This window comes from Lathyrus oleraceus, chromosome 4, assembly GCF_024323335.1.
Source record: "Lathyrus oleraceus cultivar Zhongwan6 chromosome 4, CAAS_Psat_ZW6_1.0, whole genome shotgun sequence".
Taxonomy (NCBI): domain Eukaryota; kingdom Viridiplantae; phylum Streptophyta; class Magnoliopsida; order Fabales; family Fabaceae; genus Lathyrus; species Lathyrus oleraceus.
Genome location: NC_066582.1, coordinates 63751204 through 63770971, shown reverse-complemented (window position 1 = coordinate 63770971; position 19768 = coordinate 63751204). Strand labels below are relative to the sequence as shown.

Below are 19768 nucleotides of genomic sequence, written 5' to 3'. Positions count from 1 at the left end.
TAAGTCTCACAGATATTCTCATTAGCAACACAACTAAAGGGTGCAACAAACTAGTAACAATATTTGAAGCCTTTGAAGTTGTTCATATAAATGTTAAACATCTTTCAAAATTGTTTGAAAGAAATAGACATTTGGGGAGATATGGGTTAGCATAGTTCTCATAACATGAAACAAATGAAAGAAGAACATAATTGTAGGAATGATATTCTTGTATTCACGCCAATGTTGGAATACTTTTACATAAGTCCAACTCACATGGTGCAACCGCGAGGGAAAAATTTCTAAATAGCCCAGAACCCTAACTTTGAGTCATTAACATGAATGGTGAATACCATCCTAGAAAATAAGCTTGTGCAAAATCAATCCACACACTTCATACTGGTTGCATAATTGCTTATCATTACCTGGACAAGTCACCTTCTAGTATGATAACAAACTCACGTGATGGTAAGCCTATATCATTTGAACATATGTAAATAAGAAATTCAATTAATGTTTAAATATACTAGAGAATCAAAAATACAATGAGACTAAATGTTTGTATACATAAACTTATTTGAGCTTACATAGAAATATAAATTTTGTGAGATTATTTATTTAGGAGAACTTATGAAAACAACTTATGACATTATTCATAAAGTTTTATCAACTTATTTTCACAAGTTCTTCAAGATAACCAAACTTTAATTTTGTATTTTAATATAAAATACAAAATAAAATATAAAAAATAATATATTTATTTATATTTATTAAATTAGCCCAGCCTAATAGGCTTAAAAGAATTTTTTTATGGCATGTGGCCTGACCTATTTAACTAAATAGGCTTATAAAAAAGCCTATGTCTTTTCTATTTAAAAAAAAAGTCTGGTCTGACATTTTCCATGTGCAGGCTAGGTCGTAGGCCTCTGTTAGTTGGTATGACTTATTCCCACCCCATCTTCGTCTCACTGTCAATATATAAAAATGTATACATGAGTATTACATCTCGAGTGTTCTTCTAACCACTAGCTAATCTCACCCTCAGTAGACCCGCGATCGAATGAACTCCTTATACACCTGGAAATAGACTCATCTTGTTGTTCATCTACGAGGTTCCCCATGGGTACCAGAAGCCTAATTGAATTTCACCAAAGGTGAAACTAATACCAACTTCCTTCATATCAATCCTAATAGGAGCATGCTCTCTAATTTCTAGGTTAGTCACTACTGGGTTCTCCACCTCTAGTTTTGTCATTTCAGGGTCAATCACATTTGCCTCAATTCAAGATGATGTGTCGCTAATATATGCGTCACTACTAAGATCAATAAAAAGGATACTTATAGGTGGGTTTCCAAAATGTGTCATTATTAAAGAGCTAACAAGAAACAAAGAAAATCGAGAGATAAGAAAACCGTTACCTAATATTTTAGTATAGGTTCTGAAGATTAAAGGAGAAAACAACTTGATTCAAGAAAAAGACTCAAAACCACATAAAGCTTCAACAACAACAATGGCAGAAATCACAAGGAGAAGAAAAGAGTTATTATCATTTAGAAACAAAGGAGGTCGACAGGTGAAACTCAATCTCAAACCCCTAATGTGTAGGCATTGAAGAACGCTAAGATCAATGACCATGATTCAACAAAAGATAAAAATACTTCCAACAATCAAGATTAAGCCCCAGTTCTGCAACAATACTCAAGTGCACGCAGGTGGGCCTAGGCGTATCACCCTCTTATCCTAGGCGCATGTGAGGACCTAGAGAACTTCTCTGAGGTAACGTTTCGGCTAGACGATGGACATTAAATGTGCATGTTTTCAGTGCCACCTACTTTCACTAACCCTATCTCTTCCTGGGGGCACCTTCTTAAGAGACTTACTTTCTCGGGAAAAAACCACACTTAGACCGGTCTCCATTTCTTACTTCATCACTGATAGCAAGGACTTAGGGGGGTGTTATGGGTTAGCCAAAATCGGCCCAGTACAACGGCTCAATCTAGCCAACGATCTCCAGTTACTGACGTACACGTGGACATCCGCTTTTGAGCATCACATATGAGTGTGCCTTTTGTGTTCATATCCACCTTTGAAGTGCATCAGACGGTCCCAGGCATCTCACATTGCATCAATCGAAAACGATTCTAAATTGTCTCCCATTTATAAGTGTGACTCTCTGAATCACGTTCAAGTATTATTCTCGTTTAGAGTTGCATAGTTCCATCTTTCTTAAACACTTACTTGAATGTAAGAATATTAACCTTTCGGATACCCCTCTTGAATCATTATAGACCTTAACCACTTAACTAAAAACCTTTTAACATTGGTCATAATCAATTAAAAAATAATATGTTTGTAGCATAGTTCTATTCCCCTCCCCAAATCTAAATTTATTCTCACATATATAAAAACAAAAGCATCGGCCTCAATCAATTTATTTTTACTCATTTGACTTGTTACTCCTCTAGCCTATATTTGCTCACATATTTTATTCTATTTTTACAAGTAAAGATTGGATTAAAATTGTACAAGGGATACATCAAGTTAGAATAACATATAGATTAACAATCTAACTAGATCATAAAACCTCACCATTGATTCGGACTAAAAACCAATCCCTAACTTAGCACATTATTTAACTCAAAATGTAAATATGCTAGAATTTCATTTTCAGAATAAAATATTATTCCTAGCACCCAAATGCTCCATCCAACAAACAGAGTCCACATGAAACTCTTAAGATCATCTTTATAAACCAATCTAATATTCCTGTTAAGTTCACAATCATGCAACATATTGTGCATAGAGTAGAGATGAAATGGGTAACGTCTCACTACTTTTATTTATTTGTTATGTTAGTTAGTAAGTAATGCATCTCCACCCAAGGATGAGATATGAATCTGCTTAAAAAAATTCATTGATAATCATATAAATTTAAATTGTTTGTCTTTTTATTTGTAGTGGACCATTATTTAAAAAAGTTCAATATTTTTAATAGTAAATTTACATTATTGGGAGAAAGTTAAATAAGTATATTAAACGATCGAATAATGATTAATTTAATAAAATCAAGTGAAGCTATCATTGAACATGGACTCATATTAATCTTCAGTTTATTAATATCATATACTTTATATACAGTGCGACAATTTTGCCCCCATATATTATTTTAGACTGGCGTAGCGTAGTGTTAAAATTTAAAAGGCTATTTTTGGAAAACAAATTGGGGCATTCGGAGAATCGAACTCCAGACCTCTCGCACCCAAAGCGAGAATCATACCACTAGACCAAATGCCCTTGATGACTTTGAAATGTAACGTAAATTATATATCACAAATAAATTATTAGTCCATTTAGTAAGACACGAAAAATGTATTTTTGGGCCATTTAGATTTGTAAGATCTAATCAATCATTTTTTCTTGATGAATGTTCATAATGCCAACAATTCAATCCTCCAACACAAACACCACAATTACTTATGTGCGTGTTGTGTGGTGTTTCAAATAATTAGTAGTATGTTTGAAACTCTTATAATTACTTCTTTAATATTTAAAGCTCTTATCATTACTGTCTTTTAATATCTTAAGTTTAAGTTTAAACACTGTTATTTTAATTTCAATGAGTTTTTGTCTACTGATGCATTCACTCACAATTAATATGTCAAATTAAGGGTTTTATTTTAATCTTTTTTACATTATTTTTTTCTTCAACAATTGTAAGTTTGTGGAAATAATTTTTGTAAATGGTACACACACTATATCAAAATATAAAAGTACAAAATATATGAATAATGTTTGCTAAGGCATTGTGATCCATAAGATGTGTCAAAATGAGTTAGGATATGTTTGCAGAAAACTGATTAATTACAAATGGCAAACAAACTTTTTAGGGGAAAATCCATATCATGGTATATTAGTGTGGTTGTTACAATTATGGCTAGAATACGATTTGTCCGTATTTTAGTGCGGGGTGGGATAAGTGTTTAGACTCTCACCATCTAATGTGTTTATTTTGTCTCGGTCTCTTTTTTTACAGGTTTTTACGAGCATAAATATTTATATAAAATTTTGTGAATTACGGTTAAAAGATGCAGCGTCTGCAGGTTTTTTCCGCCCCGTCCTCACTTTTTTTCGAGGCGGACTTAGATTTTAGACCCACAACCTCAACTATGTTCACCCGTCCCACTCCATTTTCTGCGGGCTTTACGGGGCAGATCTAGACGGGCCAGGCATGCCCGTTTGTCACCCCTAGATATAACTAGGGGACACGACCCGCCGTGCATACCCGTTTTGTCCACACTTTTTTGCGGGATGGATAAATATTTTATTTTTGCACCCTTTAATGTGTTTACCCCGTTCTACCCCGTTTTTTACAAGCTTTTGTTTTTACTTGTAATTTTTAGATCTAAAATGTTCAATATCCACAAGTCCGTACCACTCCGCCCTCATGCAAGTGGGGGCAACATTTTAGATCCAGACTCTCATATATATTTATTCCACCTCATTCCATTTTATTGCATGCTTTTGAGTGACATATTTAAATAGAGCGGAGATGCGAAGTAGATATAAACATGTAGAAATTAAAATGATATTTTAAGATGATGTTGAAACAATATATTTAGTGATTGACATTTATTAGAATTGCTTTGATATTTATAAATATGTGAAAGTTATTAAGGTTTCTTTAATAAATGACAAACCAACATCTTCTAAAAGTTAGTTTGATTGGTGTAAGTGTTGACATAAATGAATAGAAAATTAATGAATTTAAGTTAGCATCTGTTAACAATACATTTATTAAAAAACACTGGTAAAAATGTTACTAAGATTCTTAATTTTTTCCCCTATAAGTGAACATAAATGGATATTTGATTGGGTTAGTGTAAAGAATCGATTTGGGGAATTAGGGCTGCTAGAATTTCAGTGTTTGCAGGGATTGTGTGCACGTCGGAACGACACTCCTTCCCGGTGGTTTAAACTCTTAATCATAGGATTAGGGACCGCCCTGTAAGGACACCGATACTGGGGGTTATCCTTTCCCTGTGAATCTCCTTTGTATGGTGCGGTTGAGCTTCGTGACCGGAATTGGGGTTTTTTCCCTTCGAGTTAGGGTTCCATGGCACAACAAGAGGGGGGATTTGAGATTGTAAATCCAAGGAAGGCTATTGATCTTGGGCGGGATTACTTTTATTGAGAAGAGGATCACCAAACGGCGTTAATGAAAGGCTTGTGGTTCATTTATGACCACAATCTCACATTGCGTGAATGGAACCCAAACTTATATCCTTCAAATGATGTTGTTGATCAGTTGGCTGTGTGGGTTCATATTCCGGGACTTTCTATTGAGTATTATGATCAAAGGTTTCTTACCTTCATTGGTAATCGTATTGGCAAGGCTATCAAGGTGGACAAGAACACCCTCACAAGGGAACGGGGAAATATGTGAGACCTTGTATACAAGTTGATCTTTCTAAACCCCTTATGGCTATGTTTTCTATTAAGGGTCGCCATTGCAAAGTGGAGTACGAAGGTCTCCATTTATTGTGTCTTAGTTGTGAGAAATATGGACATTATGCAGAAAATTGTCAGGATAAGGTTTATGCTGCACAAGACAAGATAGAAAGTAAGGCTTAAGGTCAAAATGAAGTGGAAGAGGGTATCTCTAAAACTAAATCACAGGCTGTCATAAAAGGCCCGTGGATGGTCGTGAATAAATCGAGAAGAAGGAAAATAGATAACACATCGACCACTATAAACACGGTTTTACAGAAAGTAATAAAAGAGTCTAGCAAGAGTAAAGGCTCCCGCTTTTCAGCTTTGGAAGAGGAATGGGAAGATAGAGATATGGATATCACGGTGAGACAAGAAAGTAAGAAATACCCTCCTGACAAAACTAAGAATTCATCTTGCAATATGTAAGAGGTTCAGGATATTCTCAATGAAAAGCCGTTGTTGTCACAAGGAGTTCAGAAGAAGAAACAAGGCAAGGCATGAGGAAAGAAAGATGGAAATTTCGCGAAGAGTTTGACTATCTCATCAAAAGGAATAAATAAGAAGAAAAGTAAATGGGATCTAGAAATACAATCAGGCAAAATTTGGGCAAATTCAAGTCTACTATAGAGATGGGAGAGTTGCTAAGGGATTGTCAGGTGGATTTGAACAGAGACTCTGAAATAGATGTAATTTTTTTTGTGCAAACTGGACTTATGCATAAACTTGAACAATGGGGACCTAAAGTATTAAGGGCACGTGGAGCTTCTTTAGACAACATGCCTCCTGTTTCGCATGGGTCTTCTATACCAAGTGATCCTGGCATAGAAACTACTCCAGACAATTTTGAAATTGAAGGAGGAGACAAAGCTCATAAGGATAACGGTGAAGATGAGACGGTGGCTAAAACACCAGTGGATAAACAAGGCAATCAGAAATTTTTCATGAACTCATTTTGATGATTGATCAACTTTCTTGTATGTTATGGAATTGTAGGGGAGCAAGCAACAAAGCTTTCTTTCTTATGTGTAACGTTTATGTAAAAGAGAAGCGTCATGATATTCTTATTATCATGTAGACTAGGTCGGATCCCGGGAAACTCCAAAATTTGTTTGGTCGTATGGGCTATAATGGTTTTACTAGTACTGAAGTGAGAGGCTATGTTGGTGGTATTGAGATGGGATGGAAAGAGGATTTGGTGAATATGCATATTTTGAAATTGAATTTCCAATATATCCACGCTGTTGTCCGTACTAAGGATGGGCTTAATTGGAATTTGACCGCGGTTTATGCCAACCCTAGGGAGGATTCTAAAAATGGCTTATGGAAGGACCTTACTCATATTAGGAAGAACATGTCTAATGGGTGGCTTGTGGTTGTAGATTTTAATGATATTTTGCACGCATCGGAGAAACGGGTGTGTGTGGCTGCTACTAGACACAGATGTAACAAATTTCAAGATAGAATTAATACTTGCTCTCTTGTGGATCTTGGACCTACATGCTACAAATATACTTGGCGTGGCCATATTGCTCCGGGTGGCAGAAGAGTTTTTGAAAAGCTTGATAGTGCTCTTAGCAATGACATTTGGCGAAACATGTTTCCAGAGGCTCATGTTCAAGTGTTACACCAGCTTGAGTACTCTGACCATCATCCCATCTTTATTCGTTTTCAGGATAAAGAAATTAGTAGGAGGAATAGAGATTTCAGATTTAAAAGTGCCTGGTTAGTTGACAAGTCCTTTGATAGTTTGATTAAGGAGGCTTGGAATAATAGTGTTACTCTTGGTGGAAACCTGAAGGCCCTCAAAGAGCAAGCTGTTTAGTGGAATTTACACAATCTTAAAAGCATTAACAAGGAGAAGAATAGTCTGTTGAGGTGTATTAAAGGCATTCAAAAAACTGCGATAGGCAGAGGCGATCATGCTGGGCTGAGGAAGTTAGAGAGGAATTTACAAAATAAACTTGACAAGCTGTTATACCAGGAAGAGCTTATGTGGTTCCAACGCGCCAAAGTTCAATGGATGGTTGATGGAGATAGAAACACAAAATGTTACCATACTAAAGTTGTTTAGAGGCGTAAAAATAAGGTGGTTAACATGATTAAGGATGATAAGGGCGGGTGGATTGAGGATGAGGATAGAATAAAAGATTTGTTCAAAACAAGTTTCCAAAATCTCTTCACCAAAGACCTTGAGATCCCCTGGGCCTGATGGTTTCTCGACGGGTTTCTATCAAAGCACTTGGAAGATAACATGGAATAGCTTTTGTAGGTTCCTCAAGAGTTTGTGGCTCAAAGTGTCTAGTATTGCCGAGATTAATTTTACTGATTTTTGTCTGATTCTGAAAACTACCAGTCCTCAAACGGTTACTCAATTTCGTCCTATTGCTCTATGCAACTCTGTCTATAAGCTTTTCACAAAACTTATTGTCAATAGGATGAAACCTTTTATGGACATTTTGATTACTTCTAATCAGACTAGTTTCATACCTAAGAGAAACATTCACGAAAACATCATGGTGGTGCAAGAGATTCTTCACAGCATGCGTTGTACGAAAGGCAAAAAAGGCTACTTCGCCATCAAGATTGACCTGGAGATAGCATAGACAATATCATCTGGTGTTTTGTGGAGCGTATTTTAGAGGATGCTATCATTCCTGAGGTGGTGCGTGATCATATCATGGAAGTTATCTATACTAACAAAATGCATGTTCAATGGAAAGGGGCAAAAGGTTAGTATTCCGATGCTAAAAAAGGTCTAAGACAAGGAGATCTCTTGTCTCCTTATCTTTTTGTTCTTTGCATCGACAAACTTTCTCATTTGATTCTGGATTCCGTTGAGGCCAATCAATGGGAGTGTTTGAAGATTGGTAAAGGAGGTCCTAAAGTTTCCCATCTCATGTTTGTGGATGATCTTATCCTCTTTGGAGCGGCTACGGAAAAATAAATTGATATTGTGCTAAATATTCTTCATATTTTCTGTCAAATGTCTAGGCAGCGAGTGAGCATGGAGAAATCCAACATCACCTTATCTAGGAACACTAGTAAAAGCGACAAGCGCTTAATTTTGAACAAGACAGGTTTATGAGAAACTGAAGTTTTGGGGATGTATTTAGGTGTACCGTTAACCTGAAGAAGTCCTAGATGTAAATATTATGGGTATTTGCTTGAGAAAGTTAAGGCCAAGCTTTCTAACTGGAAAAGAAATCAATTTTCTTTTGTTGGTCGAGTCACTCTTGCCAAAGTCGTGGTTGAAGCGCTTCCAACCTATAGTATGATGACAACAGTTATTCCTAAGACGTGTCTTAAAGAGATTCAACAAATGCAAAGGGCGTTTATCTGGGGTGACAGTCATGATAAACATCATATGCACACTATTCGATGGAGTGTGATTGTTTTGCCTAAGTACCAAGGTGGATTGGAAATTAGGAAACTTGAGTTTATGAATCAAGCTTGCATTGCTAAACTTGGTTGGCAGCTGAAGAATGGAAAACAAACTTTGTGGTGTGATGTTATAAGAAGCAAGTATATTACAAATAGGCAACAAAATGATAGATTACATGAAAAAACGATAGGCACTAGCCTTTGGAAACAGTTAGTCTTGGTGTGGCCTCAAATGGAGAGTTTGACTTTTTGGGAAATGAGGAACAACAAGGAGATAAGATTTTGGGAGGATGCCTGGATAGAGCCAGGTATGAAGTTAATTTCTAAGCTGCAAAATCAGAATCTCAAAGTGGATTCTCAAGCGACAGTGGATACTATGGTAACTCAAAATGGGGACTGGAATTGGAACATACTGTCCGCATTGATTGATAATGTCACTTTGGAGAAAATCAAAGTTATTCCTCCTCATACCCTGAATTCTAGGGAGGCTGACATGCGCATTTGGAGTGGGACTGCTAATGGGGAATTTACGATAGCTTCTATGCATCAGTTTCTCGCTCCTCCAGGAAGCAGTAGAGCTTTCAACAATAGGATTGTTTGGAAAAGTATCCGGCAGCTTCAAGTTCTGGAGCGTATTCGATGTTTTATTTGGAAACTTTTTCATAATGGTCTCACTACTAACAAGTATCTTGGTCATCTCCAGTTGAGGAGTGCTAACTATGATGTATGTAGATCGCAGGAAGAAACTTCTCTCCATGCTTTGAGAGATTGTGTCATTGCGAAACAGGTTTGGTCTAAGCTTGTTAGCAATACTCATAAACATGAATTTTTTCAAGTTGATCTCCAGGTTTGGCTTCAAAACAATATTCAGAATGTTTACAATTCTCGACATTGGATCTGGGGCGCGATTTGTGCTTATGTGTGCCATACTGCCACAAAACCAATTTGGTCATGCCTAACAATATGGCTCAAAACATCATGGCTCTGGTGCATCAATATAGTAGCTACAGTCATTTGAAACATCGTTTGGTTCCCATCACCTCCTTCACTTTTCAGGTTCAGTGGCGGCCTCCTGAGAAAGATTGGATATGTCTGAATATGGATGGGCTGTTAAGCACGATGGCTCAGCGGGTTGTGGCGGGCTTTTACGGGATAGTAATGGTAATTGGCATAAAGGTTTTAGCAAGCATATATGGACGAGTTCTGTTTTTTCTGTTGAGCTTTGGGGAATGTTAAGAGGAATTCATATTGCTCTGCTTATTGATAAACTTCATATTCAAGTAGATAACAAAAGAGTGGTGGAGATGCTGCAAGTGATGACTCAATTTGATTATAATTTGATACAACACGTAGAACAATTTGATAAGAACTTCGAAGAAATCAAGATTGAGAATATCTATCGTGAAGCGAATAGTGCGGATTTATTAGGTAAACAGGGTTGTAATGGTAGCAATAAGATTTTCTATACTAGTCCTAGGTGGCTTCTTTCTCTTCTTAAAGAGAATCTTTTTGGTTAGTTTGTCTCTTGTTTTTTGGACTTTTGCCTTCTTTTATTAATAAAAAAATGAAACATGATTAAATTACTCGGCCAAACAACGGTTCTGGTTATAGCTATATACATACGAAAGAACTTTAAAAAATCAGTAGTACCATTTTATTTTGACGGTCTCTTTTTTTAGTTTTAAAAAAATAAATTTTATTTTGACGGGTCAATTTGTTTTAGTTTATAAAAATATGTTTTTTTTGTATTTTTAAATTTAATTTTTATAAAGATGTTTTGTAAAAAGATTAATTTTAAAAAAATATATTTTTTAAGAATAATTTTTATTTTTATAAATTGAAAAATTAATTTTGATGTACTGTAATATAAATATATATTATCAAAAATTAAAACATAATCAAAATCACAATTTAAAAAATATATATATCAAAAAATTAATTTTTATCAAAAAAAATTTAAAATAACTTCAAATTTAAATCATTTTTAAAATTTTAATATGATTATAGCAGAAGAATGAAATATTTAAAATAACTATTTAAATTAATTTTCTATTTGAAATTTTAAAAAGAAAATTAACAAAAAAATATACCACACTATGAAAATCATTTTTTTAAAATTAAAACAATCAACCCAGAGTTGCACGAAACAAGGGAAAGGAAAAAAAAAAGTGATTATCTTCGTCAGGGCTATTCAAGTCTAAGATCATACATTCATGCAAGAGAAATCTAACCATAACAGATAACAAAATAACATACTATAACTTTTATATGTTTGTAAACTGTCACTACGAAAGCCACGAATGCAACCAAGAACCGGCACAAAAACAACCTTTGTCTTTCAAGAGTTAGCCGGAACAGTACCCCAAAATGTTACACCGTGCTGTCATATCAGCAAAAACTATAGTTTCATCTAATTACAAAAGGCTAAGCTTCCAAAAAGAAAAACTATATTATATATCATATCAAACCTCAAGGATATCAGTCTCTACCAAGGCTTCTTCCTCCCCGCCAAACTTCATCTAAGGCCAAAGGAACGAAGGTGGTAGCGCACCCGGATCAAGCTCCCAGAAGCCGCTGAGATTGCCATGCTCTTGTGTCAGTTTGAAAGCTGGAATTTGGTGAGAGAAACTAAGCAAATATTTTCTGGCTATTCTCACTTTGACAGAAGAACCTTCATTTACTTTGCCTCTGAAGACGCTACGATAACCACTAACATTCTCCAAAGCTAAAGTCTCTATAAACCAATTACCTTCTTCAAGAACTTCCACTATATCATACTCCAAATTTTTCAGGTCAGAACACTTGATTTCATTTGACCATTTCCTATATAGAGCCCATACTTCACCTTTTCTCGGATAGATGGCGTAGCTCTTCCCGATAGCCTCAGCTTGTACTTGATGTGAAATACAAGACAGGCTATTGTAAACAGAGAGAAAATCATTTGTTTTCATGATTCTAAACCTGCCACAGGTAGTAAGCATATCTTCATCTTTCCATTTAGTGGTACCCTCTGGTAGCTGGGAGCAAGCAAGCCAATTAACATGTAACTCAAGATCAGGGCTAGTCCCAATTTTTTTAATCTCACCATAGTATTTTGGCATTCCATCTTCATCACTGTAAAATGCCCATATTTGACCAATCTGGAACTTATCAAGAGACCTCCAAGTTTCAAAGTTGAAGAATTGAGCATCTGGAATTTCAAAAGCATCAAGGGTTGAAGTTGGAGTAGCATGGCCGTCATCCATATCACCAAGAGAATCTTTTATCTCAGTCGGATTGCTTGGTTCAATATTAACCTTGGGAGTGGATGCAATTTCTTCCGGCCTCGTCAAGGGTTTTGATCTTTGTGAAGATTTTGCATTCTGACTGCCACGTGAACTATGCTCAATCTTCGCATCCAAATTTCGAGGAACAGCAAACTCTTCAAGATTCATTGGTATAGATGCAGGATCAAATTCTAAATATCCTAATTGAACACCTGCTCCTTCCTGACCAGTCATTTTGAAAGATGGAATCCTGTGAGAAAATCTAAATAACTCCAGGGATGGAATTTGAAATGGCCGGTTGTCTTCTTTCATAATGTGAAAGAAGAGGCTTACAAAACCTTTCAACTTACCCAAGTACACAACAGATACACCCTCACCTTCGACATAATCTGACAAGATTTCAACAAACTCATATCTATACTGCTTACGAAATTCTGCATTCATGTACCATTTGATATCCCAATTTTTAAAAACAGCCCATGTTTCTCCCTTTCTAGGATAGACTTTAAAAGTATTGCGGCCAATCCTATCACACTGAGCTAGATGAGAAAACATAAGATGATCTTTAATCAAATCAGTGGTACCAAGTTTAAATTTACCACAAGCCACAGGCAAATCCTTATCTACCCACTTGATTTCATCCTTGTCATCTGGATGTGGTTCAAGCCATGTTGCCTTCAAATGAAATTCAGGAGAGAGAACTTCTCTGATTAAAGCGTAGAATCTAGGCATGCCATCTGTTGTATCATAGATAGCCCAAATCTGCCCAGGCGCAAAACATCCTTTTTTTCTGTCCTTGTCAAAATTGCTGAACTCAGCATTGAGATAGACATAAGCATTAGGATAATTTGTTGCCTTATAGATTGAATTTGGAGAAGAATGCTCTGCATTGGGATATACGTTAGCATTAGGATGATTTGTTGCCTTATAGACTGAATTTGGAGAAAAATGCTCTGAAGATTCACCCATCTGCTTTGATCCACCCACGGCTTCTTTTCCATTTGCCCAAGTTTTTTCCTCATTTCTATTCAGTGAGCTCTCTTTTGAATGAAAATCTTGTTTCTGCTTTACCTTTTCTTGTTCATCCTTTGGATCAGCTGCCGAACCATTCTGATAATTCGTTTTGGCGGTCTCATTATGACTTTGACCATTAACACAAGGTGCTCCATCTTTTGGATCAGCTGCTGAGCCATTCTGATCATTCGTTTTAGCGGTATCATTATGAAGACCATTAACACAAGGTGCTCCATTCTCCTCACCCCTTTTTGAAGTTCTTAATAAGTCATTGTCACTCATATTATCACTGTAGGAAACATTAAACTTCTGTCGCACAGATCTGTGTGGCTGCCCAGTTGAATGGTTTTTTACACCTGGAAAGCCATTCACACCAGCAAATATTTCACAGTCAGAATCAGAATCACCACTACTTGAAGAATCAGAGCTTAGACTGAGTCCTTCCAATGGATCCCACTTTCTCTTTACATTTGGCTTTCCCGAGACATCAACGGGATCTTTATTCTTGAAAGGCCCTGTATTGGACTTCTCAGTATGCGAGTTGCCTTCAGATCCAACACTTTCCTTCCAAGTACCTTGATTCAAACCATCTTTCTTCTGGCCAAATGCTTGCTGACTTGAGTTAGTTGTTTGAGACGAACCTTGCCCGTCCACAATATATGCAACGAAGGGCCTATGGCATTGTTGACAGCGAATAGATTTATTTATAACTTCTCTATAGTACTGATACCTCACGGTGCAAAATGGGCAGGCAGTCCAAAAAGTGCGGCGCACACCGTTTTGCTGCTGCTGTGCAGGCTGCTTATTTTGCTGCTGCTGTGCAGGCTGCTTATTTTGCTGCTGCTTTTGGGTGTTTGAGTTTGTAAAGTTGGGGCTGACATTGTTTTTCATTGCAGAATTGAAATTCGGAGGAACCTTCTGTTGATTTTGACGAGGCATAAAAGCTTTGTTCAACCTAAGCTTCATGTCATACCTAATTCGGTTAACAGTGTCTGAAAGTACTCTTTGAGCTTCCCCAATCAGCTTAAATGCAGATTCAGCACCAGAAAACTTGTTTTTATCGGGATGAAGCTGAAGAGCAAACTTTCGATACTGCTTCTTAATCATTGCGTCACCAGCTGTGTGTTCTAGCTGAAGAATTCCATACCAGTCCATCTCATTATCGAACACTTTCTGCTCTGCAGAGCAGTGCACATCACAAACAACAAGCATTTGAGCTATATTATCCAAAACTGGATACAACTGCTTAGCCTTAAGAGCAAATTTACGAGCCCCCGCGAAATCCTTGTTTTCCATCTTCTTTGCAGCAATGTCCTTGGCCCTTATGGCCTCTTCTTTGTTGCAGTCCATCAAAGATCCAAATCTCAAAACCGTAGAGTGCGAGGTGTAGCCAAGTGTACTGCCAAAAGATATAGATTTAATTTAACTGCTCTACAACAGCTTAACCAAATTAAAATGCAGAGAGTGAACATACCTTCCAATATCCCACTTCCACCAGTCTCCCAAAAGATGTGCAGCCTTCAAATTTACATCCGCCCTGCATTGGTCAACTCAAATCTTGAAATAATGTATGAACCATTGAAGTTTTTTTATATTACAAACAAAATTCCAAGTATAAAATCACATCATCAGTAGATGAGTTCAACAGTTGAATCCATCCAAAAAAAGAGTGGTGCAATCAATAATACAGGCCTCTAACACAAACTGTAAGCAACCATATGCCTCAAACCAAACAAAATATAACCAGAAAGTGATAATCATGTTCATCATTTTTTTATCTCACAATGACTCACTTCAAATGTCTCTCATCTTTGAATCAAACATAAGAGAATTATGATCATCGTCTCACCATTAAAATTTATTGGATTTAACAACTTCAAACATATATAAGTTGGGTCCAATATATTTTAATGGTGAGATGATGAACATGACCCTTGATGTTTGATTCAAAAATAAGAGGATCCAAATCTGTTTAAAATAAAACACATAATCTAGAAAATAAAAACCAATTTTTTTTCACAAATTAAACAAACCCTAAATTTTCCAATTCCACTCCTCCACGATCAAAATTTCCTTCCGGCAGCACATAAATCACCAAACTCAATTTTTCAAAGCAGACACAAACACAAATTGAATGTTACGAAAATGATTCAATCAAACAACAAAAAACCACCACCAAACTTTATACCCTTATCTTATTCCACTAAAAAAACTACAATCCAACAACTAAATCAAAATCAATCAAATAAACTAAGATCATTTAACAATCTACTTCATATCATCATCAAAAAAGGGCACACTTCAACTTCCCCTAAAGCAGCACAAAATTCAAACTCCAAAGCAAAACAAAGTTCAAATCAAATACCAAACAAAAACCCTAATCTACTTCAAAATAAACAACTGAAACGTTAAAAAAAATTGAATGAAGCAAAAAACAAACACAACGTAAAAAACTCGAAACAACAATAAATGGACCACGAGATACCAGATTCATCACCATGTAAGAAAATGCACACAACAAACTCGACATGCATGAACTAAAGAGTAAAAATTACGAAGCCCTAAATTCTGTTAAGCAACGAAACAGAAAAAAACAAGGACAAAAAATATGAATTTAGAGCAGAGAAAATAGAGAATATAGGGAAGTAAGGAGTTGAATGGGGACCTTGGCAGAGTAACTGGTAGTGGTGAAGAAGAGATTTTGAAGAAAAGACCAAATTTCTGACTTGTGAAAATGACACACAATAACACAATGCAAACACCAATGTCGTCGTCGTTCTTTATCATTTATATATTATTACAAATTCTATAGATTTCATACATTGCTCAAACATTCATTCATCTTGGATTCTTCATCTCATCATTCGAGCCCGTTTGGCCCAAAGTTAATGTGATAAAAGCCCATTTGTTTCTCAACCACTCTTTTCTCTTCTCTTCTCTTCTGAAAATCACTTGAAGAATCTAAATAAAATTATCAAGAATGATAAATTATTGTTAAACAATCTCGGTTATTGATTTGATATTAGATGGGTGAAATTTGTAATTGTTCGTATTTTGAAAATAAGTTTCATTAATTAAGGCACGGAATATGCTGATTTAGAGAAACTGGTAAATTTTATTTGGTTATACAGTGGTGACTAAAGAGATAGTGTCTGAGAAGATATTGTTAGCAAATATTTTTATACACTATTTGTTTGGGTTAGTTAGTTTGCTTAAGAACAAAAAAATCACAATTCAATAATATATTTCATTCATACCATAATGACGAAAAACATACCTGAGAAATACTTTAGCATGTGTATGTATCTCATCTCTGACACCGACAAATCCTGATATTGTGTGGTAGATTAAGCGTGTAGGAGTATCATTCCACGCGACAGCATAACCATGTTGGCATTCATGTGATTCAGATAAATAATATATGTCATTCTTATGATATCAATAGTTGATATGGGAGGATTGCCAATAATTGTACGTTTAAATCTATTTATTGCTTCTATATTTGTAAGAATTAATTTCTCTATACATGTAATACATCTAAGGTTATTGAAAATCATCCGAACATTTGTGTACTTCTTTGTTTGTTTATGGTATGGATTGCAAATAACTTTGAAGAATTGATCCAAACCTGACATTTCGACATGCCTTATATCCACATTATCAAAATCTTCTAGACTACATCAACGTTGGTTCTTCTTCCTCGAACATCCATCGAACCGACTCAATTCAACTATCTTACACAGGGGTTCGATTCGATTCCTCATGGTATACTATGACCATATATACTTTGTTGATGGCACCAAAACATATCCTTTAGTAAATCATGAAGATCACACAAACATGTAGAGTCAAGAGTAACTAATACCACATGTTAGTATTTCTTCAATAGATACAAGTATCATCATCATGCTTGGTAATGTCAAAATTTCTAAACAAGCATAGGATAGCCGCAACAAAAATGTATGCAAGCAAAAGTTACTCTTACACCATGCATCTTAAGGAACACTTATCTCACTTCACCAAAAGTACTGTACCATATATTGATTACGTATAAGGAATCAAATTTATGTTTGATGAACTAGTTGTGATCAACTCTTCATTGAATGATATTGATCTCATTTTTCATACACTCAATGGACTTAGATTTGAATTCAAACAAACTTTGTTGCACTTTATGTTCATGACAATCAAATTGAAATTGATGTTCTTCATAACTTGTTGATTGACTACTTAGATCATCTTAAAAGAAATGAAGATTCATCTCGCATGACGTATTTCCATGGTGCTAGTAAAAGAAAACCACACTTTAAATATTGTTATTACACTCCTAATCAAACCAACCTCTTTTAACTTACTTGTTTACGTTGATGCAGATTCGGGTGATAAAATGAAGCATATCTTCGAGGACTATTATTTTATTCAGAAACAAATCCAACTTGGGATTTTACATATCTCTCATGTATTCATGAAGTGTGAATTGAATTACATTCTAACAAAACCCTAGCAACACAAAAATCCAAATATTTTACATTCAATATGAGGTTTGTTGATGGAAACATGCTCTTAAGAGGGACATATAGAAGAATCATCCAACATGTACGACTGGATAAGCATGCCACACAGCCACACGACTCAGCTAAACGATACCCCTCATTATTTAGGTTAAATCACAACATCATTCGATACGGAAAACCTATCAATAATTGATAATAATTGTATGTTCAATTCTATAGCAAACCATCAACCAAGTGAGTATAACCATGGGTTAAATGTCTTGTCAATCGCTAACGATTCACCATATGACAAAGCCAAAATCTCATTGTAAATAAAATTGATCCTCAAAAATTTTATGCTCGATCCAATACCTAATGATATAAGGGCAAACAAAATAATATGTTACCTTTGTCGTCATATTATCTTTGGCATCATTCCTCTGCGATACTTCAATCAAAAACACTGATACAATAATTACCATCTCCCTCGCAAAGCGACATTAATACTAGTGTAACAATCCGTTTTGTTCCGATAAAAAATATCTTTATAATTTTTTATTAAGTTATTTATAATTTGTGATAGGTGTCTATATAAATTTATCAATTTGATATATATATATATATATATATATATATATATATATATATATATATATATATATATATATATATATATATATATATATATATATATATATATATGCTCAAATTGTAATTGTAATTATCTATAATGTCCAAGTTGGTCAAAAAATCACTACTTAATTTCTTTTAGACTGAAATACACTTTTCGTCCCCCTACTTTGATGTTTTTTAATTTTTAGTTCCTTTATTTTAAAATCCAGTTTTTTGATCCTTGAATTTTACATCATTTGGAATTTTGATGACCTCCTTTCAATTTTGCATACGTAACAATGATGATCGGGACCAAAGAATATTTTTGATGAGTTGACAGTGATGACTATGATTATTTATTATTTGATATTTTTTAATTAATTAATTAATAATTTCATTTAGTTTTTTAGAAATTTATTTGAAAATTATTTATTAATAAAAAATCTAATATTTAAAAGAATAATTTTGGACTTTAAGCTAAGTCCAATTATTAAATTGTATTTGTTTTCAATATATAAACAATAATATTTTCTTTGAAGAAAACGATGTGGGACATAAAATACAATGAAATGTCATCTACCCACACCTATACTTGCATGAATCCTTCTGATTATGTACTTACATATTAAAGCACTATTGAATAAATAAGTTCAGTATTCAATAAGCATTCTATCTCATTTTGTCAAAATTTATGGCTCTAAAGCATTTTCCTTTTTGTAAAAGCTTGAGATTATGGACAAATAATTGGATATTTTCTTCTTCTACATAGTTCAAATTAGCTCATTTATTTAAACAAAAGGATAGACAACAATACATTAAAAATTATAAGCAGATAGATAATTTGTAGGATTGTGAGCTTTCATTATTAACTATGTGGTTCTTTGTGAACAAACTAGAAGCAAGCTAGAAGAGCATTTGAAAAAGTCTATGATATAGACAAGGTAGATGAAAGAGTGAATAGAGCAGTATCAGCAACTAATAGAGCAGCCAATGTAACTAAAGTGGTTGTTATCAAGGCTGAAAAATAAAATGCATCATGTTAACAACGAGAGCATCTCAATTTCCGTTTTGACACTATCAACTATAACTTTTGTTTTAATCGATTAACATGAGATTATGGAATATATTTTTAGCTAGTTACTCTTGTGTAAGCTGCCATCATCTCCACCATTTGTTGGCTGAAAGAAAACATACTTATTATATATCTGCTACGATTGTTTTATAGAGGGAGGAAAGGCGATTAGTGATGATGTTCACTCATATGGTAAAACTATGTGCATTAGTTTTATTCTCTTTAATTTTGCCTATAGTTTCATAAATTTATTTAGCTGTATATGCTGGTGAAATATTGTAAGATAGTATGATATAAATAAGAAAAGAATCATCTTTCATAAGATGTTTGTTCTATTGTTCCTAATTGATAATTGCTTTATTTGACTATGAGGTGTGTTTTTTATTTCATGTTAATAAGTTGATTATGAAGGTGTGAAAATCACAAGAAATGGGGGTTTGAATTGGGTTTTACTGGCAAA

General features: G+C 34.8%; 1 protein-coding gene and 1 non-coding gene across 3 annotated transcripts; both read right to left on the bottom strand.

Annotated features, from left to right (window-relative positions):
* Positions 1-3202: 3202 nt before the first annotated feature.
* On the bottom strand, positions 3203-3274 carry TRNAP-UGG (transfer RNA proline (anticodon UGG)). The gene has a single exon. It is a non-coding gene; the product is annotated as a tRNA-Pro (tRNA).
* Positions 3275-11084: 7810 nt separating this feature from the next.
* On the bottom strand, positions 11085-15962 carry LOC127073362 (uncharacterized). 2 transcript variants are annotated; one of them, XM_051014514.1, is made up of 3 exons: positions 15797-15962; positions 14606-14668; positions 11085-14530 (listed from the first exon to the last, which is right to left on the bottom strand). In XM_051014514.1, exons 1-3 carry the CDS (start codon positions 15916-15918, stop codon positions 11371-11373), a joined length of 3345 nt encoding a protein of 1114 aa, XP_050870471.1. In that variant the 5' UTR covers positions 15919-15962; the 3' UTR covers positions 11085-11370. The 2 variants fall into 2 exon arrangements, with proteins under 2 accessions (XP_050870471.1, XP_050870472.1); XM_051014515.1 differs by lacking the exon at positions 15797-15962 and adding an exon at positions 15617-15790.
* Positions 15963-19768: the final 3806 nt, after the last annotated feature.